Source organism: Cupressus sempervirens, chromosome 5 (genome assembly GCF_028749045.1).
Source record: "Cupressus sempervirens isolate cs-2001-9-10 chromosome 5, ASM2874904v1, whole genome shotgun sequence".
NCBI lineage: Eukaryota > Viridiplantae > Streptophyta > Pinopsida > Cupressales > Cupressaceae > Cupressus > Cupressus sempervirens.
In genome coordinates, this window is record NC_143122.1 from 635,144,694 (window position 1) to 635,169,764 (window position 25,071).

Consider the following 25,071-nt stretch of genomic DNA (forward strand, 5'->3'; position numbering starts at 1 on the left):
CTGAATGTGATTATGGGTTACTTCAATATAAGGTGCAAGACCTTACAACTTTCACTTAGGTTACTATTTTTGAAAAAAACATGAGAAGAGATTATGGGTGTAATGATAAAGAAGTTAAACACATTGAAGCGCGAAGAACAAGATGATGTTAAACTAGGAGAAATTATACAAAAAGTCATTTCCAAATATAAAGTGCAAGACCTTACAACTTTCACTTGGGTTACTATTTTTAGAAAAACACGAGAAGAGATTATGGGTGTAATGATAAACAAGTTAAACACATTGAAGCGTGAAGAACAAGATGATGCTAAACTAGGAGAAATTATACAAAAAATCATTTCCAATAAATATATATTTATATTTCTTGTTAATCAAGAAACTTATAATGATGAACAAAAGGTTGAGTGTACTGTGATAAAAGTAGAAAAGTGACTATAGATATGAAAACAAAATTTTATTATATTCAATTGCGGAGTTCTAAATTTTATAACATTCATTTACTTGTATGTATTCTTTCTAGTTAAAAAGTTTTTCAAACATTTCAAACAAAATTATTATACACATTCAAATTAGTAAATCCAAATTTTAGAACATCATAGATCTTATAACATAATAATAGATTGCAGATATAAACTCCTAAATTAATATTTTTGATAACCTTTTTCTGATCGATAAAAGCCTTATTTGTTTACAATTATATATATATATTCTTATTTTATTTTAAAAATGAATTAAAAACTTGAAAGAACACTTTTCCCTTTCCCATAACTTAATTTTAATTCTTCTTCAAATTATCGTTATTACAACTTTATCAAAATACTTTTCCCTTTCCCATAACTTAATTTTAATTCTTCTTCAAATTATCGTTACAAATTTGTTTATTTATTCATATAAAACAAATATATAGCATAAAAACGAAAAAAAACCACGAGGACGGAGGCTACCTAAAGAAACGAAACATTAGGGTTTTGGGCTTCTGCGCGGATAAGGGCGGAGGCGCAAAGAAGCGGAAGGAGCAGGAGCAGGAGCAATGGTGGGTTTATGAATTCGTATTTCCCCTTTCATCTTCTTCCTGTAGCTGTATATTGATGATCAGTGTGATCGATTGCAGGGAAAGGGAACAGGAAGCTTTGGAAAGAGGAGGAACAAAACCCACACTCTTTGCGTGCGCTGCGGCCGCCGCAGTTTTCATATTCAGAAAAGTCGATGTTCTGCCTGTGCATACCCTGCTGCGCGCATCCGCAAATGTATGCATATCTCTTGTTTTTTTAATTGAAGATACTCAAAATACACTACAGAAAAACGTATTTTGATGCTTGAGTTTTAAGTTTTTTTATATGGTATTTTCCTCTGCATGAAGAAGCCCTCCTTTTGGGTTTTCCTTTCTTCCACCGAAATATGTTCTTGTTAAATCATTCTAGAATGCCCAGCAAGGCAAGTCCCAACACCGCTTAGATCCACATAGCACAGTGTGGTGCGAATTAAAAGAACGGCTACAGTAGCTCACCGCAGGTTCAACTCGGATCTCGTATGAGAATTTCTAGACTATAACACGGGCATAGCCTTAGGTAGGCAGAAAATAACAAAGGATGCTTTCAAAGATAGATTATGAAAATTTCATCGACAGGCAAGAGTATTTGCGTAAAATATAGCCGAAGGACGTTTATTGAAAAAGCAAATTCTTAGCTTTCAGTTTGAGGTTCCGAGTTTTCATTTAAGTCTATTTAATATCTCCTCATACGATGAAAGATCTCCTCATACGATAGCAAGCACACGTTTATTCATGTTACTTTTCTAGCCGATTTCTAACTTCTATCACGTCTCCCATAATTTGGTCGTATATAACTTATAACAATGATTGTAATAAAAGTGGTAGCAAATGCATGTTGTTCAAGACTACCAGCGTAAGAGGGGCTCTCAGGACCAGGGGATGCCGGTGTGGGTTTTTGGGATAGGGGACAAAGGGCCTCAAGCTCTACAGTCTATATATTATATATACAGTATGCAAAATGCTAGATTTGAAAAGATGTATAACAGTATAAAAAGTAAAATCACAAAATTTCAAATGCCGAATATTAAATACTTGAACATTGAACAATGAAGAATAGAACATCGAATATTGAATTATTAGTTAGAATTTAGAATACCAACTTACTAAATAAAATTGTGGAATTGGCAAATGGAAGTTTTGTATTATATATACAATATCATAAAGATGATTACAATGAGTAGCTCAAAAAAAAAAAGAACCAAATGTCAAATTATAGTGAAGGGAGGTCTCTAATCACCCCTCCAGGTGAACTCCTCATCATTGGATCTTATAAGGTAAAGTGGGTTTAAAAACATCAACTTGAACATTGTTTTTAAATTCACTTTTATGGTTGTTTGCCAATGAAGGACACATAGATGTCCCTTAAAAGTATGTTGTGCTGTCTCGATGACGCAATGGTGGCAAAAAGGTAGTGGTTGGGAGACACGTTGTCTGTGTCCCCCATCCTAGGATGTTTCATCCCAAGATTGTAGGGGGCCAAGTGGGGACATTTGTCCCTTACATTCTTGTTGTGCTGCCCTGATGACATAGTGGAGGTGAAAAAGCAGGGGAGATGCCTTGTCCTTGGCCCTATGTCTGAAGACATTTCATCCCGAGAGTGTAGTGGTCCAGGGGGGACACATCCTTGTGTTAGATTGAAGATTATACTATGATAATGGAACTCTGATTTCAAGAAACAGGCTTCTTGTATTTTGTGTTGTTAGGAGAATGCCTCCAACGCCTGGGAGCTCAGAGTCTGAAACATACCAGAGATCTTGTCTGAGATGTCTTTGGTTGCAGGAGACTTCCAACCATAGTCTCCCAAAGACTCCCAGCATCTTCCATTCAAATGGGCGGTCTTCCATGCAAGTAAAACAAAAAAAATGTAAATCTTAAAAATTAAGTGGATTCGAAAGCTGGAAAATAAATACTATGTGGAAAGGAAAACATGAACTGATGCATGGTGGGAGCCAATGTGAGCTAACAATGTCACAAACATTTGCGGTTTGATGCAAAACTCAAAAGATATTCATACTTTCTATATTATTGATGCTGTACTTAATTCCTTTATGCAGGCATTTTGATATATGCTATACGGGTAAATTCTACTTGATCCTTGAGAGTTGAAAATTCGGTCATGATTGTAGAGTTCTTTCTTTATTCTTTTGTGTATGTCCGTATTCATATTCTCATATGTAAATTCACACACAATAGCAAAAAGATTTGTTCTGTTGAAAGATTCAACTTGTTGGTTTGGACCCTTGCCTTTAATTTTCTTATACACCTTTTTGATTGATTCCTATTAATTTTTCGTTGCTTTTGATGAATGTTTTGGTTCTAGATAAACAATTTGTTTCTTTTATCCAATAGATGTGGTTTATTGTTGGTTGTTTGATACTTCATTTTTCTCATGATTGTTTTTCATCACCTATGTAGTTTTTAGGCACACCTTTGCCAAAGGATTTGCAGTGTTGAAGTTTAAGGTCATCATATTCTTTTATAAAAGAATAAATTATATGATAAAAAATGGCATCTCCAAGTACTCCCATCTCTGCAGTACCATCTCACGACGACCTAGCTCATATTTCTGCTTGCAATTCTCATACACTCAAAATACTGCACGCCCTGTTTCGGTTATTCAAGGACAAATATTTGAACCATTTGTCATACGGATATTGCTAAAAGATTATTTCTCTCACTACTCTAAATCTGGACAGTGCAGCAGGTTTTTTTCTCTCAATGAAAAAAAAACAAATTGAAACTTTTCATTATATTCGGCAATGGCAGGTTTTGAAACATCTCAAATTTATTTGGTAATGTCAGGCTTGGAATAATTGAGGTTGACACACACACACACACACACACACAGAAGTCTAGGACACGTTTAAGAAGAGATGTTGCTGAAGATTGTTCACTGCCTTGTTTCCTGTCTGTTCTTTCCTCAAAGAAGAGGATACCGAGGGAAAATGTAACTGTTGGGTGTGGAGGTACTAAATGGTCCTCTCCCTTACTGCCACTAGAGGTAGAGATAGGTGATGAACTAAAGTTAGAAGATATAGCTCATAGATTAGTGGATTTGGGGTGGTAGGCAAATGTTGCTTAAAAATGGTGCCTTTGAAACATAATATATTAGCAAGGTAGAATAAGAGGAGAGGATAACAGATCAGGACTCATCACATTAAACCCTTGAAAGAACATAAGAGATAGATGACACTGTTAGTGATGTAGGAGATGCAATGTATAAGAGGGAAAAGGGATGCATAGAAGTAGAGGCAGTAGGAAAAGAAGAGGGAGGTGAGAAATGATGTAAAAAGCTAAGTAATAGAGAAGAAAGAATATAATTGGTAGATGAGACTGTTAGTAAGATAGATAATATAAATAGGAAGGAAAAAATAATATATAGAAGAAGAGTTATAAGAAAAGACAAGAAAGAATGGAAAAGGGGATGTATACATAAAACAGATGAGGAAAATAATATAGACAACAAAGAGAGTCTAGATAGCTTTACACATGTTTAGATAAGATAAGGAAGTAGATATGAAGAATAATGAAGAGAGATATGAAATAGTTATATAATCCACAATTTAGAAACTTTGAAGAGATGAGGCTTTGGGTCCAACTAATATATTCTGTGATGCGTGGGAGTGGAGGAAAAATAGTTTAGTCAATGAAGGAGTCTCACTCTTGAATGCATGTTCATAGAAGAGAAGGAAACAAATTAAGTAGATGTGAGGATCCATCAAGAAAAAGATGAAACAGTTATCCTAATCCACAATAGAGAATTTGAGGAGATGAAGAAAGAGAGCATCCATGAAGAATGTTGCATCCCCTGTCTGAAACCCTAGTTGCAGCAACCAAAAAATCTAGCGACGAAAATATTAACAGCAGAAACTGAATTACTTAACAATAATATAGTTATCTTTACAGTGAACAGTGATTACTGTTAGAGTTGATACAAATCAAGTGAATATTTTAATATGTTAATCCCATGATGGCTGATCATATTTAAGGCTGATTTTCCTTATTTAGTCCCCCTCGTTGGGAAATTGGTGCAATTACATATGTAAGGAAAGTTGGATAAGGAAGAGCAGGAAAAATAATATTAGACAGATTCAAGGAGTAGGTTGTGAAAGATTGGCAAACATATGACTATGGTACATGCAGATCTGAAAGAAGAGAATCTGTAGTTTGCAAGGAGATCATATGCAGATTTGAGAAAGATTGAATATATGGATAAAGATATATAGAGAATGAACAGTAGCAGCTATAGAAACCTACTTATATTGAGCGAGCAGCATAACAAAAGAAGATAAATATACAAAAATAAACCATTCCATAGTATGATACTTCACTATTGATGGTTCAACTTCAAACTTCACAAACACAAATGTACAAATTGAAATAACAAATTAGTAAATTACTCAAGTTCAAGATTCCAATGCAATTTGAATTACAAAAATAAAAAATTAGTTTATGATTCAATGTTGATCAATCAAGAGTCAAGACTGAAGATTCACTAATTAGATTCAGTCATTCGTAATCATGCAAAAAGACAACATTTAAGTCATGTTGGGCATTGGAAAGGTGTCCGGGCCCACATATGTTCTCCAATGTGTTTGGATGCTTCTTGAATGTGCTTAGGAAGCGTTTTCCAAGCCTTCACAATGCCTCCACAAGCATCCACATGCCCAAAATGCGTCCTGGGTGCATTTAGGCAACATCCAAAAGCATCGGATCACTAGAAAGTATATCTATATATCAATATTTGAGATTTATTTCTATATAATTTACGATATAATACACCTATAATAATCAACAATGTTAGGGGTGGAAATAATGTGCAAAGAGGGGGGTCTAGTGAGGTCTCACTAGGTACATCATCTCATAAGATTCTTTAAGGACTGCATGAAGCCAAAGGAGACAAAGATTTTACTCTTGGGCTTGGGGTCGAGTTAAGGGCACCCTATTGCAATCTTTCCTCCAAGTCTCTTTGGGTTAGTTATTGAGACGACAAAGAAAGGAATCCTCACAGGAGGAGGGAAGATACGATGAAGCGGATTGGTGTATTGGCTCTGCTAGGTATGGGATGGAGTTTTTGCAGTTGGGCCTAGGTTGGGAATAATTAGTTTAAGCACATGAGAATTATGTGCTAAGTGTATTTTTTGCCTAACCCTAAAAATGGATGTTTTACATGTATTATGGTTATATTATTATCTAATTTGCTTGCAAGTTCCAAGATAAGCTTATCTCATCTTATTCCTAGGCTAGGGTTATATCTCTAACTATATTATGCTCAGTTGGATTTTGTGAAAATAGGGTAGATTAAGGCCAACCTAGGGAAGGGATATTATAATTGACATCAATGCAATGTTCCTTTCATCCCTCTAGGTTGAAGATGAAGTAATAAATGCATTCTAGACAATAAGAAGGATCTTGTTTATGCTTTACATCTGATATATTCACGTGTATACTTTTTGGATGCCTTGTGTCTTCATACATTCATGTGTATGCTTTGTTTTTGGTTCCTTTTTTTTTGTTCTAGAACAAGGGAATAACTAAGAGTGAATAACAAAATAATGTCAATTTAATGCATTTGAGATCACAGATGCGTGTCATGTTGCTAGTTCTCATCTTAATATTCAAAAGCACACCCTTGCTACGATTGAAGTAGATATCCTTGGGAATCCATCTAGGAAAGGGATATTACAAGTGTTTTTAGAGCAACCTTCCTTTCAACATAGAAGGTGAAGATGAAGCAATAAATGCATTCTAGACAATAAGAAGGATCTTGTTTATGCTTTGTCCTATGCATACTTTGTGTATGCTTAGCGTCTTCCAACATTCATGTGTATGCTTTGTGTTTTCAAGTGTATGCTTTGTTTTTGGTTCCTTTTTTTGATCTAGAAGAAGGGAATAACTAAGAGTGATTATAAAAATTATGTGAATTTATTGCATTTGAGGTCAATAGATGTTTGTCATGCTTCTAGTTCTCATCTTATCCATAGGATTACACGCTAAAATGATTTATTATGATTATAATTAATGAGAGAACTTTCGTAAATTACAAACATTGGAATTCTCTATGCCTTGTTAAGCAGCCAAATTAACATGTCATAGCTTTCTTAAATTACAAACATTGGAAATTCTGATGCCTTGTTGAGCAACCAAATTAACAACTTGTGATAGTTAGTTGCAATAATAGTTGTAGTAGCACGAGGGAAGTGATTAATGGAGGAAATTACAAAGATCAAGCCATCCTTTTATTAAAGAAATAACCTAATTATCCAAATTTAAATGTTGCTCGAGGGCATGCAAATTTGTGAAGGGCGGACTATGATATCCCCTATTTGAATTAAGATTTATAATCATAAGTTATAAATCATAAAATTTTGAAAAATCTCTAAGAGCATTATTGATATGAATAAAAATATTAGTCAATATATTATTAATATATTGACCAATATATGTATAATACTATTGATAAAAGTCTATATTGATAAAAATAAACTAGCATATCTAACATTTTAATTAAAATTTTGTATAAAATAAGTCGAGAGATATCCAATTTCAAGAAATATAAAATTTATAATCAAGATATGCAATGTTTTTTAAAATACTAATAAGGTGATGTTAATATTAGTATTAGGGTTCACTTATAGTTTCAGATATGCATGGTTTATAAAAAACAACATTATAATAAATATAGTGTTGTTTAAGATATACATTTAGGATTAGGGTTTTATCATTTATAAATTAGGATTTATATTTCATTGTAAGGATTAGGGTTTATTATTTATATTACTTTCATCATTTTCTATTTTCATTTAGGTCTATGGTTTCAAGTAGGATTTAATGCTTATCATATAAGATATACATTTCATATTTAGGTGCGAGGGTGGTTTTAGCATTTAGGACTATAGTTTTTCTAGAGATTTAGGATTTAAGGTTTAACATTTGGGATAAGGGTTTAAAATTTGGGGTTATGGTGAGGATTTAAATATTTTGTTTCTTTAATATTTTGCCAGTGTTCCTATTAAGGTTTAAAATTAGTTACTAAAATTTTAAACTTTATAATTTAAAAAAAAGAAGAAAATTCTAAGATCCAAAGCGTGGGTATTAAAATGATTTAAAGAGTGAGTATGTGACTCCTTTGCATGAGTGTAATTGTACATCAAATCACTTCTCAGTTACATTTGTTCTCCGATGCCACAAATCAGTCATAGTTACATTTGTTGTCTCGTGCCACATTAATAACAAAATAAAGTTTTATATTTGGTTCGATACTCAACTAATTTGCAAGGAATATTAAAACCAATAAATATAAGAAAGTTAAATGAAAGTCAATTTTTTTAGTCTTAACTGTTTACATTGATGAATGCTTCCACTATAGAATGATTGGCTAATAACCGCAAACAATATTTGTTTAATATTCATGATGGTTATAGTAAAACCAATTACCAATAATATTCAATGCAAAATGTCTCTTCTGAAAACTAAACAAAGTATTACCCAAATGAACTAAATCCTCACTTGCCTTTTATCCCCCGGCAGTTGTTTCATTTTGCCTCTCTAACGAACTTGTCAGGCTGTCGAAGTAGACATACACCATTGATCCATCTTTGTACCCATACAACCATTCTAACCACTCGACTTCCTTGGGTTATTAAGGCTCCTCCTCATACCAAGAGGAAGACAAGGGACCTACTGACTGAATTAGGTGCTCTAAAATAGTTGAGAGATGGTTGACATACAGAGGCTCCAGCGAATAGGTGTTGATGAAAGGCTCTCCAGATTCAAGCTGTATTTTAATGGAATCGTTCATCAGATCTGAGCTTGTGTAGGGTCGTAAACGGCTAGAGAGTTGGTATTTGGCAAGTGTGTTCCATCCATCAAAGGCATGGGTCCTTGATCCTCACAATCACCCTCTGGATATTGGATATTGCTGAATGGACTAAACAATATAATACATCGGTAGCATTATAATTGGTTGACCCAACTGCGAAACCCTTGTTTGTGGGTATGTAAGCTTCATTTGATAGATTGGATAGCGGGCTACTGGCTATGGATACGAAAGCAACCCCGCTTAGTTCACCATCATTGCTAAACATAGCTCCATCGGTATAAATTGTTGAAATGAAATTAGAGCAGTGATAGTGCATGAAACCATCGTCCAACCGTTGGAGCAACATTGTCGAATGCTGCTAATCGGTTCCACCACTAGTTTGAGCATTTTAGTGCAGATTTATCGACACCACACTATAGTAGGTTGTACACTGCAGACCCTATTTGGAGATTTATTCTATTCTAGGAATTAATCATCAAAATCTGTCTTGTTTGCTCTTCTCCAAGGGCTAAAAAATAATACATGGGGGGCGGCATGCTCCATAGATATTTGGGCTATTGCGGTGGGGCCATGTAGGTACTTGCTTCTTGACGTGCTTAGTACAATGGGGCGAGAGAAAGAGAGATCCAAGATATGAATCATATGAACCTATCGAGAGGATGGGAATATGAGTATTTGTGTCATCTTCCTCTTCATCTCCATTTCTATGCGTTTCATATTCTTGAAGCATTGTAATTTAACGGAATTGTAATTCAACACAAATCTAATTGTTATTATTATCACACACTAATCCACGCGATTGTTCGTTTCAATTGTAACAGGTGATAAATGCAAATAGTTTCTTTTTAATCAGTGTATCCTTCCAGTCACAAGAGATGCAAAACTCTTTAATCTTTGCCGTTACATTTTGATTGCATTTATTATTAGTTACATTTGCAATGAACGGATTTAAAAAGAATTATAAAATATACAACTCTTAAATGAACGTCAATTTTTTTTTAAAGTGGAAAAAGTTTATATTGATGAATGCTTCCACTGTAGAAAGCCTCTCGGCTTAATAATAATTAAGCATGATTTAGTATAATTGTAGGTTTAGTGAATCATAGATAAAAGCAATAATAACTAAGCAACAACTTAGTAAATATTAAGATTTCACAAGACAAGATCAAGATCTAGGAAGCAAAGATAATGTTGACAAGTCAGAAGCTTACTTGTTTATAAAGAAACACAATATGAACAACAATTAATAATGAATGAACATGATAGTGACAACTTCTTTTAGATAGAAGGTAACAATTATACATGTAGACTATTCAATATTAGTTATATTATAGACTGATTTGTTATGCCTTGGAAAGGTATGATCAAGTGTTAATTTTATGATAGTGTCGTTAACCACAGGCAAATTGTTAGATTGGTTGCCTTCCTAACCTTAGATGATAAGCTCTTATCATCATCCCCAAGCATGCTACATTTCTTGTACATCACAAAATTCATTTTCTATTGATGCAAGAGTAGCCTTTCATATATATGAATCAATGCCTCTTAATAGACGTCTAGCCAACCTTGTAGTTATGGTGCCAAGAATAGGATCAAATCTATTAATTACAAGTTACATTCATATAGGTCTTGGGGTCACCTAATTACATGATTGCTAGTGATATGAATTGCCCATATATGGCTAGATTTGAATAGGGTTGATATGACAAAGTTCATGAAATGTCCCTTTCTTTGATTTTATATGATATTTCAAGCCTCTAATCAGATTTTTAAAATCAAACAACTAATATTTCAAAGATCCACCAATTTCTCAATAAACCCCAAATCGGGTATGCCCGAAATAGTGCCAAAAACTTCACAACTTCATATATTATTAATAAATATGAAAGTGGACATTTTTACAGAAATTTCAGCAGCATAACAGCCTACAAAATGACATTTCCAGATCTGTATAACATTTACACAACAGCTCCCAAATGGAGGACAAAAACAATGCTCATCGGGCTCCCGAAAATAACACAAAATAGCTCGGAAACACCACAAAACACTAATAATCTATCATAGAAGTTTAACCACGACCCAACACATCTATTCAGCTCTATTTTAACATCTAAAAGTCTGAAATATAGTAGCAACTTAAACTGTTATGAAATACTCAACTGGAAACACCAAACTCTTACAAAAACACACCCGAAAATCCACAAATTTGCACTGTTTAGCACAAGGGCAAACTCTGCATGAGCTTGCACATGGAATGGCTTTAAACTCTCGTCCGTAGCCTTCTTGGAAACCTGCAAACTCCCGTCCTTGGGTCTCCTTTTCCACAGGGTTGGCAGCCTTTGAAGAACAACAAAGCAATGAGCAAAAATCAAGTTCTGAAATGAGCCCAAAATGCCTCCAAATCCTTTAAAAGAGGGCATAACCCTAACTCACGTCCAAGAGGGGTTAATAAAATAATAATGGCAGCCTTTGAAGAACAACAAAGCAATGAGAAAAAATCAAGTTTTGGAATGAGCCCAAAATGCCTCCAAATCCCTTAAAAGAAGGCATAACCCTAACTCACGTCCAAGAGGGGTTAATAAAATAATAATAATTTTTCATTTATTAGTCCATTGGTTTTCAAAGATTAGCCCCTTTTGCCGAAACTTCACTTTTTTGGGCTTGCTGCCTTAGCAAAAATTATTATTTTTAATTATTTGAAAAGGGGACATGACAAGTCCTCCCCTCCCAAATATTGCTTGTCCTCAAGCAATGAAGGTTGGAATGCTTAAGAATATGTGCTCCTTCTCAAGTTGCATCCTTTAGTGGTAATCCTTTCCATTTGACCAAATGCTTTATGATGCTCCTATTTCTCAATCTTTTCTCTCTTGTATCCAAAATCTTTTTTGGTATCAAAACTAATTTCCCTTCATCATCAAGAGGTTGTAATTCTGTAGATACTATGGTTTGCTGGTCTAGAACCTTCTTCAGGCAAGATACATGGAAAACATTATGTATTTTGTTGTTTGGTGGGAGCTCCAATTCATAAGCTACCTCTCCTACCTTCTTGGTGATTTTATAAGGCCCATAGAACCTTGGCTTGAGTTTCTCTGCCCCACTCCTCTTCAAGGTGCTTTGCTTATATGGCTGCAACCTAACAAATACCAAATCTCCCACCTCAAAAGATCTTTCGGTCCTTTTCCTATCAACATACAACTTCTGTTGGTTCTGTGCATGTTGTAGATTATCCTTGAGGGACCTTATTGTGTCTTGGCTTTGCTTGACGAAATCACATGTTGCAAGTACTCTGCTATCTGAAAGTACTAGATCAACAAAGGAAAAGGCATCATAATCATAAAGAGCATAAAAAGGAGACATATCAATAGACATGTGATGAGATGTATTATAACAATACTCCCCTAGGTGTAACCATTTCATCCAAGCATGTTGTTGATTTGAAACATAGTTCCTCAAATATGCCTTTATCCATTTATTAACTATCTCTGTTTGTCCATCTGTTCGAGGGTGATAGCTAGTGCTGGGAGTGAGTTCAGTTCCTACCAAATGAAAGAGCTCCTTCCAAAAATAGCTGAGGAATCTACTGTCCCGGTCACTGACAATGTTTCTAGGCAAGCCATGTAATCTAGAAATTTCCTTGAAGAACAATTCGGCCACTTGTGATGCCTTGAAATCAGATGTGATAGGAAAGAAATGTGCTTGCTTAGTTAGTCTATCTACCACCACATATATGCAATCCTTACCTTGAACCTTGGGCAACCCAGTGATGAAGTTCATGGAAATACTTTACCATTTTTTTTTCAAGAATAAGAAGTGGCTGCAACAACCCTGTAGGAAAATTTTGCTCACTCTTGCTTTGTTGGCATACTATACATTCCTTAATGTGTTTAAGGACATCCTCCTTCATACCCTTCCATGAAAACTGCTCTCGAATTTGCCTGTATGTCTTGAAGTATCCTTGATGACCAGCCAAAGGTGTGTCATGAAAGGCCCTCAATATCCTCTCCTTAGTTTTTGATCCTGGCAATAAGAAGATCCTGTTCTTGTAATAAATCAATTCATCAACAACCTTGTACCTGTTATCATCCACTAACTTATTCAAAATCTTGGTGGCAAAGGAATCTTTAGCATACTCTAAAATTATGGAGACTTTCCAATCAGCAGAGATAGATGTTAAGGAACACAGAGTGGGCTTTCTTGAGAGAGCATCAACAACCACACTATTCTTTCCTTTCATGTATTCAATATCAAAATCATAAGCTTGCAATTTGCTTACCCATTTTTGTTGACGATTATTCAAATCCTTTTGGTTCAAGAAGAACCTGAGGCTATTATGGTCTATCTTTACAATGAATCTCCCACATACCAAATATTGTCTAAACTTATGAAGTGCATGCATGAGTGCCAACATTTCTTTATTATACATGGAGTAACCTTTCTCTGATTGATTTAGTTTTCTACTCTCAAATGCTATTGGATGTCCCCTTTGAGTTTAGGACAGCCCCTATACCTTCTCCAGAAGCATCACATTCAACAACCAAAGGTAAAGAGAAATTTGGAATTGCAAGCACAGGGCATGAACTCATTACCTCCTTAAGCTTATCAAATGTTTTTTGTGCCTCTTCTGTCCAAACAAAAGCTCCTTTCGTTGTCAAATCAGTGAAGGGGGCAGCAAGCTGAGAAAATCCTTTGGCAAATCTCCTATAGTAGCTACACAACTCGAAGAACCCTCTCAACTGTGTAAGATTAATGGGTGGAGGCCAATCCAAAATTGTCTGGATTTTTTGTTGATCAACCTGTACTCCTTTAGAACTTATATGTCCCAAATATAGGATCTGTGTCAAACCAAACTCACATTTAGATAGCTTAGCATAGAAGGATTGCTGCTTCAAGATTCCCAAAACAGTGTCTATGTGCTTTAGATGCTCTTTCCATGTTTTACTGTAAATCAAGATATCATCAAAAAATATCAAAACAAATTTTCGAAGATGCTGGCTAAATACCTTATTCATACAAGATTGGAATGTTGCAGGTGCATTAGTGAGGCCAAATGGCATAACAAGAAATTCAAAGTGCCCATAGTGACATCTGAAAGTAGTTTTTTCCACATCTTCACTCCTCATTCGGATTTGATGGTACCTTGATCTTAAGTCAATTTTTGAGAAGTATATAGCACCATGTAACTCATCAATGAGTTCATCTATGCGTGGTATGGGATACCTATTTTTTATGGTCTTCTTGTTTAGAGCTCTGTAGTCTATACACATTCTCATTGTACCATCCTTTTTCTTGACAAGTACCACAGGTGATGCAAATGGACTAGAGTTAGGCCTTATGAATCCCATGTCCAAGAGTTCCTTAATAGTTTTCTCAATTTCTTCCTTATAACGTCTTGGATGGCGGTATGGGGTTGTTATAACTGGTTTGGCACCCTGTTCTAACTCTATAACATGCTCAAAACCTCTATCTGGTGGTAATCCTGGAGGCAAGTCATTGAAAACTATACTATGCTTATCAAGAATATTTTGAATTTCAAAATGAAAATTACCTTGATTCTTTGGAGAGCTTGTTGGATGGATTATGACTTCTGCTGCCCATGCTACTTGTCCTTTTCGAAAAGTCCTCTCCATCCTCTTTGTAGAGACCGCCTTAGGTGCTCCATTTGATAAGCCTCTCAATGAGACTTCTTTCCCATTGGAATGAAATTTAAACTCCATAGTCTGATGGTTCATGTAATAGCCTCCAATAGAGTGCAATCATTCTACACCCAATACAAGATTTGTCTCCCCAATGCCAACAACATAGAAGTTATCACATAACTCATAATCTCCTAAGGTCATCTTGAGTTGTTTCACCACCTGTGTGCAAGGCATAGTGAATCTATTAGCTACAGTAACATTGAATCCCTCAAAATCTTCTGCTTTAAGCCCTCTTTTCATGACAAATCCCTCATCAATAAAATTGTGAGTTGCCCCACTATCGAGAAGAATTGTCAACCTTTGCCCTGCTAGTACCCCTTGAATTCAAAAGGGATGGTATCTTGGGACTCCTGATAATGCTGCTAAAGTGCCATCCTTGCTGATTTCTTTTTCTTTCTCTTCTTCTTCCTCCTCCTCAGTGTCATGAAATTCCTTATGCTCATCTGAATCAGATTCTGAAGCTACTTCAATATAGTGCACTTGACCTTTCCCCAAACATTTGTTTCCTGGAGCCCATGGTTCTCTACAAATGAAATAAAGCTTTTTCCTTCGTAATTCACTCCTAGTCTCTTCATCTACCTTCTTTTTTGCCACATTTATCACATCTTTTGGTGGTAGTGTTGGAAGTCTTTTTCTGAAAATTCCCCTTATGTTGCCAAAGATTTGGGGGTTTTTGATTTGTGACTGGTCTCAAGGCACGCAAGTTTCAAGTTGCAAGCTTCTTTTGATAGCTGCCTGTAAGGTTGAGGGTGAGAAAGCCTTAACCAAACCCTTAACAGAATCTTCCAAACCATCAAGAAAAAGATAAACAATCCTCTTTTCACTCATATCAAGTACCATAACAGCCACTTTTTGAAATTCTTCTATATACTCATTAACTGATTTGGTTTGCTTCAACTTTGACAATTCTTTAAAATACTCTTCATCATCCTTGAAGTCAAATCTATCTATCACTCTTTGACTGAAATCATCAAATGTGGTTACTTGATCATGACCTTGAGTAGTCATTCCATGATACCACCAATCATAGGCTGCATCTTCCAAGTGTAGACTTGCAAATTGAACAACATCACTCTCCTTCATGGGTTTAAGTGTGAAGAAGGTCTGTAATTTTTGTAGCCATGCTCTAGCTGAAATTTTATGTGTTCCATCAAAAGTAGGTGCTGTAAACTTGCTTATTTTATTTTTGAGCTCTCTTCCACTTATGTCATGCTCCCTTCTGTACTCTTTCTTGGGCATCAAAGTGTTCATCATATCCACATATTCTCTAAAAGGAACCGAATTGCGAAAGTCATCATCTAAGCCATTGTAAGTAGCTCTTAATGCAATCAAGTTACCTGTAACCTCTTCCACGGAATTAAGGGTTGGATTTGGCACTGGTGGCTCATCTGTAGGCAGAAAAATAGTTTTTGTTGATTTAGAGGGTGTGAGATTCAGATTTCTTGGCTCCTCTGAAGTGCTCCCTTTCTCATTAATAAATGCAACTCCTTGCAATTTTTCTGTCAATATTCGCAAAGCCTCTCTAGTTTCTGCCAAACTATCCACTGTTTGCTTCAGAGTATTTTGGATGTCTTGGAAATATTTCTTTGCCATCTCATCTGGATCAGCCATAATTTTTCCTTCCTTGGATTTTGTATTTTTACTTTCAACTGGAGGTTTGATCAAAATTTCTTTATTCTTTTCTCGCTGCAAATATCTCTTTTCTTTTTCACTTAGTTGCATGCAAACTTCTACAAACCCTCAAGCTGGCAAGATCATAGCTCTGATACCACTGAAATGTCCCTTTCTCTGATTTTATATGATATTTCAAGCTTTTAATCAGATTTTTAAAATCAAACAATTAATATTTCAAAGATCCACCAATTTCTCAATAAACCCAAATCGGGTATGCCCGAAATAGTGGCAAAAACTTCACAGCTTCACATATTATTAATAAATCTGAAAGTGGACATTTTTACAGAAATTTCAGTAGCATAACAGCCTACAAAATGACATTTCCAGATTTATATAACATTTACACAATAGCTCCCAAACGGAGGATAAAAACAATGCTCATCGGGCTCTCGAAAATAACACAAAATAGTTCGGAAACACCACAAAACACTAATAATCTATCACAGAAGTTTAACCACGACCCAATACATATATTCAGCTCTGTTTAACATCTAAAAGTTTGAAATATAGCAGCAACTCAAATTGTTATGAAATATTCAACCGGAAACACCAAACTCTTACAAAAACACACCCGAAAACTCACGAATTTGCATTGTTCAGCACAAGGGCAAACTCTGCATGAGCTTGCACATGGAATGACTTTAAACTCCCGTCCTTAGCCTTCTTGGAAACCTGCAAACTCCTGCCCTTGGGTCTCCTTCTCCACAGGTTTGGCAGCCTCTGAAGAACAACAAAGCAATGAGCAAAAATCAAGTTTTGGAATGAGCCCAAAATGCTTCTAAATCCCTTAAAAGAGGGCATAACCCTAACTCACGTCCAAGAGGGGTTAATAAAACATATTTTAATGATAATTTTCATTTATTAGTCCATTGGTTTCCAAAGATTAGCCCCTTTTGTCGAAACTTCACCTTTTTGGGCTTGCCTGCCTTAGCAAAAATTATTATTTTTAATTATGTGAAAAGGGGACATGACAGTTCATTAGCAACATGGCTAGAGCCGATAGGCCAATTAGCCATTAGGTGTACTAGGTCGGTCCTAGAAGGGATCTGATCTAGCTACAGATCAACACTCCTTAGCTGGGGAAGATTCCTTCTCAACATTTGAGTTAGATAGTGATAATCATCATGGCTGCTACAATGAAAATACAAGTGAACATAATCACCATGGCTACTCCTAAAGGGTCGATCCATCATGGCTACTTTTACGAATGGAAACATAAGTGCTCATCACAAAAATGTGATGACATTCACTATGGTTACTCCCAAAGGGTGAACAAGCAAAAGTGCTACATCATGTTATTTCTGCCATGACATACCCTCTGCATACTCTCAGAGGGTGGCTCTGCGATTCCTACTTGCAGAGGATGGATCCACCATACTTATTTGCAAAGGGTGAAATGAGGGCTTCACCTCAGACTTCTCCAAGAGAAGAATGCATCTCTACCACGCCTAGTTGTAGAGAGTGGATCAACCATACCTTTTCATAGAGGGTGGAATGATGTCTTTTACCTTAGACTTCTCCTTGAGAAGGATGTATCTCCACCATGCCTACTCAGGGAGGGTGGATCCACCATTGCTAACTCGCAGAGGGTGCAATGAGGTCTTTATCCTCAAACTTCTCCCAATGAAGAATGAATCTCCACCACGTCTCGTAGAGAGTGGATCCTCCATACCTACTCGCAGATGGTGGAATGAGGGCTTTCCCCTCAGATTCTTTCACAAAGTAGAATGCTTTATAAAGGGATTGCACCTCAAACTTCTCTCTCTTAGAGAAGAATTCATTAACAATGGATTGCACCTCGAACTTCTCCCTCTCAGAGAAGAACTCATTAACAAGGTATTGCACCTCGATCTTCTCCCTCACAAAGATGTACTCATTAACAAGGGATTGCATCTCAAAATTCTCCCTCACAAAGAACTCATTATCAACATATAAAAAATCATTTGTAAGCCAAGACTCCCTCTTACCTGACTCCCTCTTAAGAGGGGTAGCTCATTAACAAGGGATTGCATCTCAAACTTATCCCTCACAAAGAACTCATTATCAACACATAAAAAATCATTTGAAAGCCGAGACTCCCTCTCACCTGACTCTCTCTTAAGAGGGGTAGCATTCTCATATCTTCGATTAACACAATGCCAGGAAATTAGCTCCAATGTTTGTCCAACATTGAGCTTTTGCAGTCACATTGCTACGCAAGATTGTTGTTGCTGATCCTCTGCAAAGGACTTGGCATTCTATATCTGCCACACAAGCTCCCTTTGAATCTGATTTCTGCAGCTGAATCTTTCATTGAATGCCATTTCTGATAATCGGTAGGGTTGCCTCTGTACCAAGAAAAAGATCCTAAACTTATAGAAGACATGAGAGGTTGTTAAACCATGTCATGAATCTAGTGGGGGACATTGGCCCACTGCTAACAATCCCTTTCTCAATGTTACTCGCCATGACCTGCAAGGATTCAAACTTGTCACCAAGCTCTAATACCAATTGTTAACTACTAGGGTTGTCATTGCACCCAAAGATTGACCTACTAATGCCCTGATAAAACCACTAGACTTATGCCCCGAGAAACCACTAGATTTATAGAAGACACACGAGACTGTCAAACCATGTGACAAATCCGAAGAGGAATGCTGACCCACTGCCAACAATTTCTTCCTCGTTGAAGAAACTAATCACAATAACAATCTGTATTGGTTAATTCTCTTTAATGAAGTTATGTGCCACCAATTCAGTCCCATGGCTGCAAGCAGCATCCCCATGTTCATTTCTATAGCCTGCATGACTTTGCATGTATTAATATCATCACCTTGTTGCTTCTCAATTCGTCTTTGAAGCTTATTTTGAGAGATGAGCAAGAGTCATAGAATCAAACTATTGATAAAGAGAAATATACAGATTAATGCGAGGAGCATACTTTATTCCTAGTGTTATAAGTTTACAACATGAATTAATATTAACTACTTAAAATTCATGATCAATATTCAATCATAAGGTAGTTATCCCTTTATTGCCCAAATTGTATAACAATCTACCAAAGATCTTTTGCCATCACAAAATTATAGTGCAGGGAAGTGACAAATTTGAACCGCCAGGGCATCCTCCAAGGTTCTTCAGCTACACATTCTTGTAAGATTCCCTCATTTCTTGCCTCTCTTAAAATCCAATTTTCCTATTCTGATTGAGGATCTTTACTAGACCCTCTCTGATACCATGTTAATTTTATGGTGGTGCTTGTTAACCACAGGCAAACCATCAGACCTGTTGCCTTCCCAACCATAGATGACAAGTTCTTATTATTACCCCCAAGCACACTATATATTCTGTACATCACTGAATTCATTTTCTATTTATGCAAGAATTAACTTGCATATATATGAATCAATGCTTCTTAATATATCTCCAGTAATAGGATCAGACCTAATAATTACAAGTTACATTCATATATGTCTTGCCCAATATAATAGGTCTTGCCCAATTACATAATTGCAAGCTACATGAATTGCCTAAAAGGGCCATACCGAAATAAAGATTGATATGACAAAGTTCATTAGCAAAATGTTTAAGGTTGAGATGCCAATTAGCCATTAGGTGTACTAGGTCAGCCCTACAAGGTATCCTAGCTTACACATCAACGTTAAGGATAGTCTCAAGTTGCAACCAATCTGCATAATTATTTAATTAGAGAAAGGGGCATGATGGAGTTAAGATAATTGATCTGTTATGAAGAGGCTGGGCTTGTTAGAGATATGTCTCTTCAACGATCAAGAGGTGCCATCTTTTCATCTAGAAATGTATAGGATGGAGATCAAACTCATTCCATCTAGGATCATTGATATGGATTGGGGATAAAAAGGAATTATATTCTAATCATATGGATGAGAAAGGCATCCTTCTGGGAAGATCATAAAAGAATAAGGAATATAGAATATCATTTTTACTCTCCACAAGTAAGAAATAAGAAAGAATAAGATAATCTAAATAAATCAAATATTATGCTGGAAGTATAATATAGTAGCAAGGCTGCAATGTTTCTGGATCAGATGCCACGTCATAGGATGCTATGCATACATGCTATTGCGGATAGCCTTATAAATATAAATATTTTAAGTAATATAGTAATAATAAATACATATATGTAATAATAATCAGGCATATATACATTATATCTGCATTCATTAATAATAAGAGAAGTTCAAGGAGGGAAAAATTGACGAGGCCTCACCAGGTGCATCACCTACCACCTTGTGAGATTGTTTAAGGACTGCATGAGGCCAAGGGGCACAAAGTCTCTGCTCTTTGGGCTAGAGTCGAGTTAAGGGCACCCTTTTGTTATCTTTCCTCTAAGCCTACGTGGGTTAGTTATTAACTACAAAAGGGATCCTGAATCACAAGAGGAAAGAAAGATGGTGTGATGAAGGGGAATAATGTACGGGCTCTGCTAGGTAGGACATTTCATGCTTATGGTTAAGAATCAAGATCACAAGACCATGGGGGATAGAGTTTCTGTTCTTGGGTCCTAGGGCTGGGGATAATTAGGGCACTTCATCATGTCCTTCCTATGTCAACTTTCATTATTGTTAAAACCATGCAAATTATTTGCTATAAGTGTATTTCTCACTTAACCATAAAAATGGATGTACCAGGATTATATTATTATTGAATTATAGGGACCACTACAATGAAAGAGATTAAATAGTTATCACAATACACAATAGAGGCTTCGAGGAGATAAGCCACAGAGACCAAGTGCCATCCTCTTTTATGATTGGTAGTTGACGAGAGTGACCGTGACATATATCCTCTTTTATGATTGGTAGTTGACGAGAGTGACCATGACATATATCCAGATAAGTGTGAATAATTAGAATGGATGATGTCAACATAGTGCGGAGAAAATACAAATGGTATGCAAGGGAATCTTCAATCAACTAGAAGAGAGGGAGTAAAAATATTCGACAGTGTGACAGGCAGAGGGTTAGAGATCCTAAAGAAATTGGGGCACTGCTCCCTTATTGCTGTCGACATGAGAATATCCTACTATACGCCATTTTAACCTTTCAAATTCTTTTGGGTAAGTTGAATATTTTGGGTTTTGAAATATCTTTTATTGGTATGATCATTTGTAAAATCACAATCTATTTACATATACAATTTAATTATCATATTCCATGGTTTCAGTTACCTTTGGTCTTGCCAGTTTTCAATGGTCAATGTTCAGTATGCATTGTCCAACATTTAGTATCATTGATGTTGTTTTTTAGATTTCAAATTTCTGCTATTCAGAATGTTTAAAGATGTTTTGAAGTCTAATATGTCTATTGTGTCGCTCCTGATTAATATAAAAATGTCCTCTTGCCATCACAAAATATATTACCTAGGACACTTTTATTGTTGTCTTGGAAGATTTTTGCTGTTACTAGATGATGTGTCCCATGGATAATCACAAACTTGTTCCTCTAAGGACAGGCTTTGACCCTTTGATTGGAATCATTTATATGTTATAATTTAAGTAATTGGGAATTAGGAGTTCGCAATTTTTAGTGGGCATAACAGGAGAAGAGTCCTATTTAGCCATGCAAATACTCTAGAAAGGGTTTTGAATTTGAGATGCATAGAGCTACTTGCAATGAAGAGGTAACTGCACTAAACAGTTAGATTAACTGCACACCGTTGCTTACTATCTGTTTCAAGTTTCATGATTTTTAAATCTGAGCCATGAAAAATGTGTAACTTGGGATTTGTCTGAAAACTCAAACATTAATAGCTACATCCTCCGGGTGGTGGCTTCATTCCTGGCTGCCCTCACCATTCTCTCCAATATAACTTTATGATTATCTCATTTACTGGTTCTTGTTTTATGCCATGCTTGTCAAAAGCTAGAATTGTGGGAACATGCAATTTTTTATAAAATTTGAGCCATGAAAAATGTGTAACTTGGGATTTGTCTGAAAACTCAAACATTAATAGCCACATCCTCCAGGTGGTGGTTTCATTCCTGGCTGCCCTCACCATTCCCTCCAATATAGCTTTATGCTATGCGTGTCAAAAGCTAGAATTGTGGGGACATGCAATTTTTTTGGTATGTTATAATGGTTTTGTTGATAGGTTTGATTTGTAATAGTCCTACAAACGTGATAACACCTTGTAAACTAGAGTTGATTGACTGAATAGTCAGAGATTACTTTAGAAATATCAGGTTTGTTTTTTAAGATAGGTAAGGGCACTTGTGGCTAATCTGGCCTTAATATATTGTTTCTGCCATGATTTCTTACAATCCTTGGTGGTTTAATAAAGTTAGAAGGTAGCTTCTTAGGTCACTGTCAAGAAGCCCAAATTGGTGCAAGAGAATCCCCCTTGGAGATTGTTTTGATTTATGATCCCTGTAAACAGGCTTTCACCGTCAGGCCAACTCAAGCTGTATAAAGAATAAAATGTTCAATGCTAAGGAGGACAATCTTTACCGTTAGGCTGTCTCAAATTGTATAGAGTAAATTGTTGACAGTACGTGAGACTCCAGTTTGGTGTATGAGATCTCCTTATTTAGACATCACAATTTGATTAATTTTTCATTTACCTCATAATATGTTCTGTTTCACTTTACCTTAACAATTTGTGACCTCCACCAAGGAGTGCACAAGGACCCAATGTTAACCAAGTTTTTTTTTTTGGATAATACTGAGTTGTCCATTCTATCAACATGAGTTCAATAAATTAAATTCATGCTAATTACTAAATTGGTTTGACTGAACTAGTTTTAGCTTTAGTCTATTTTAGGCGTGCCTGCTGTTGATTTTTGTATGAAGCTCTTAAATATAAATTCAATTGATATCACTGCGCTAGAGTTGGCTTTATCTTTTGTTCAAACATTGAACATTGTTTGCAAGTTAGTCTATTTTGCACATTATTTTTGCACATTATTTGTGGAACACCTAAATTAGGTTTGTACAAACAATTTTTAATTTGTGTTTTGCAATTGGTTTAGATAACTGGAGTGTGAAAGCTATTCGAAGAAAGACTACAGGGACTGGACGAATGAGATATCTTCGCCACATGCCCCGACGATTCAAGAATAATTTTAGGGAGGGTAAGTCATTAATGGTTTTACTTTGATAGTTTATTAATTAAATGGTTATGGTATAACAAGTTATGTGATTTCATATTGTTTGTTATTCAGGAACTCAAGCAACCCCCAGGAAGAAGGCTGCTGCCGCTTCATTCTAAATTTGTTCAGAATGGAAGTGCTGGGATGTAGACTTTAGTGTGCTATGTAGTGGATGGCTTTTCTAGTTATTGTAGAAAGCCTAGAGTCCAGTTTAAAGTTTGCTTTATGGAGGGAAATGCTTTTTCAAATTTTTGGCTGATATTAGAGACTCAATGGGAAAAGTTGAAACAAATATGTTTCAAGCTCTGAAATATACTGCATGTACACAGTAATAATTTTTAATGGTGTTTGAATTTGAGATTTTTATTGAGTTTTAGATCATCAAATTTTGTAGCTCTTAGCAACAGGTAGTAAATCTGCATCTTTTGAAGAAGATTTTTGGACAATATTGTAGGACTTCTTTTATAATTTTCTTGATGGTCAATGCGTATTGGTTGAGAACTTAAATGTTTGTGTATATATGATTATCATGCCTGAAAGGTGAGCAATCTCTGCATTATAATAGTTCGAACTCTGGTACCCATATGAACATATTCTGTATCATTGAGGAAAGCTAACGGTAATGATCTTAACCTGAAACTGTTTTATAAGCTGCATGTTTCTCTATGTTTATTTCATATGACCAAGTTAGCTGAGATTTCCTCACGTCTATTGAAGTTTTTATTTATCAACATCATCAGTTTGCTGATTTGCTGTAAATTTAAGATCACTAGGTCTATGCCTAAAAAATGGATTTCATTGTAATACTATGCTCCTCATTTTGAAATCTCGACCCAAACCTAAAACTCTTGAGCATATTGTGTAGAAGGTACTCTATAACAAGTATGCTATTTTTCATCAAAGCACAAAACGGTTTGGAGTTTCCCATTGCCGTTATGTCCCCGTATTTTTTTTTAATGAAGTATAGTACTATTTCTTGGCCACATGAGCATACGTCCATTTGTGTTCTTACATTCACAGAAGTGTTATCTGCTATGGTTAATCATTTTAATGTGATCGGTGCTTTACACGACCTTGCTAGCTTTATGGAATTTGCTTGGGTAGTAGAAATGTAATTGTAGAATTTCTATATGGAGTGTAAATCTCATCATTTCACTAGGATTCGAGGCATACTTGTTTCCGGTTGGCAATAATTAAATCTCGCAAGGAGACAAGGACCTTCATAATTATCCCCACATCCTTCATACCCCTAGAGACTTATCATCAGCTTTATCCAGTTAGTCTTTATTTGTTCCACACCATATTCATTGTAAGCTTAGCTGGTAAAATATTTAGTCAAGTTATTGAAGGGGGTGGTGAACAACAGTTCTGTGCTGCTAATGTTCACTGCTTTTTTAACAATAATGAATTATATGATTTCTGAATTTTCAGCCTCGTTGCCTGACATATCGTCAATACTCGGAGATAAAGCTTATCACGCAACCATGTGCTTGTATGTCAATATAATGCCCCGGACTTGTTTGTGTATAGGTAGCTATTATGCTTTCATTGTTTGCTGCCATTTGGGTGTTGTGGACAGATAAAGAAAGTAGAATAAATTATGTCTTCTAGGACTTATTGTAGATTTTCAATGCCATCAGTTGCCTGACCATGTGTTGCATATATTGATTAAAATATGAAAGCCGACATTGCGGAGTGAGTTATGATGTTTTCTTCTGAT

General features: G+C 35.8%; 1 protein-coding gene across 1 annotated transcript; it reads left to right on the top strand.

The window, feature by feature from the left end:
* Positions 1 to 927: 927 nt before the first annotated feature.
* Positions 928 to 23,717, top strand: LOC149557499 (large ribosomal subunit protein eL37z). The gene is made up of 4 exons (XM_089832153.1): positions 928 to 1,033; positions 1,112 to 1,247; positions 23,232 to 23,333; positions 23,424 to 23,717. The coding sequence occupies exons 1-4, from the start codon at positions 1,031 to 1,033 to the stop codon at positions 23,468 to 23,470; spliced, it is 288 nt and encodes a 95-aa protein (XP_089688279.1). The 5' UTR covers positions 928 to 1,030; the 3' UTR covers positions 23,471 to 23,717.
* The last annotated feature ends 1,354 nt before the right edge of the window (positions 23,718 to 25,071 follow it).

What these genes read in the sequence shown, in the direction of transcription:
- LOC149557499 (XM_089832153.1), top strand. An exon ending in TGCTGCGCGCATCCGCAAAT is followed by an intron (nt 1,248 to 23,231) that starts GTATGCATATCT and finishes CAATTGGTTTAG; the next exon opens with ATAACTGGAGTGTGAAAGCT. An exon ending in CAAGAATAATTTTAGGGAGG is followed by an intron (nt 23,334 to 23,423) that starts GTAAGTCATTAA and finishes TTTGTTATTCAG; the next exon opens with GAACTCAAGCAACCCCCAGG.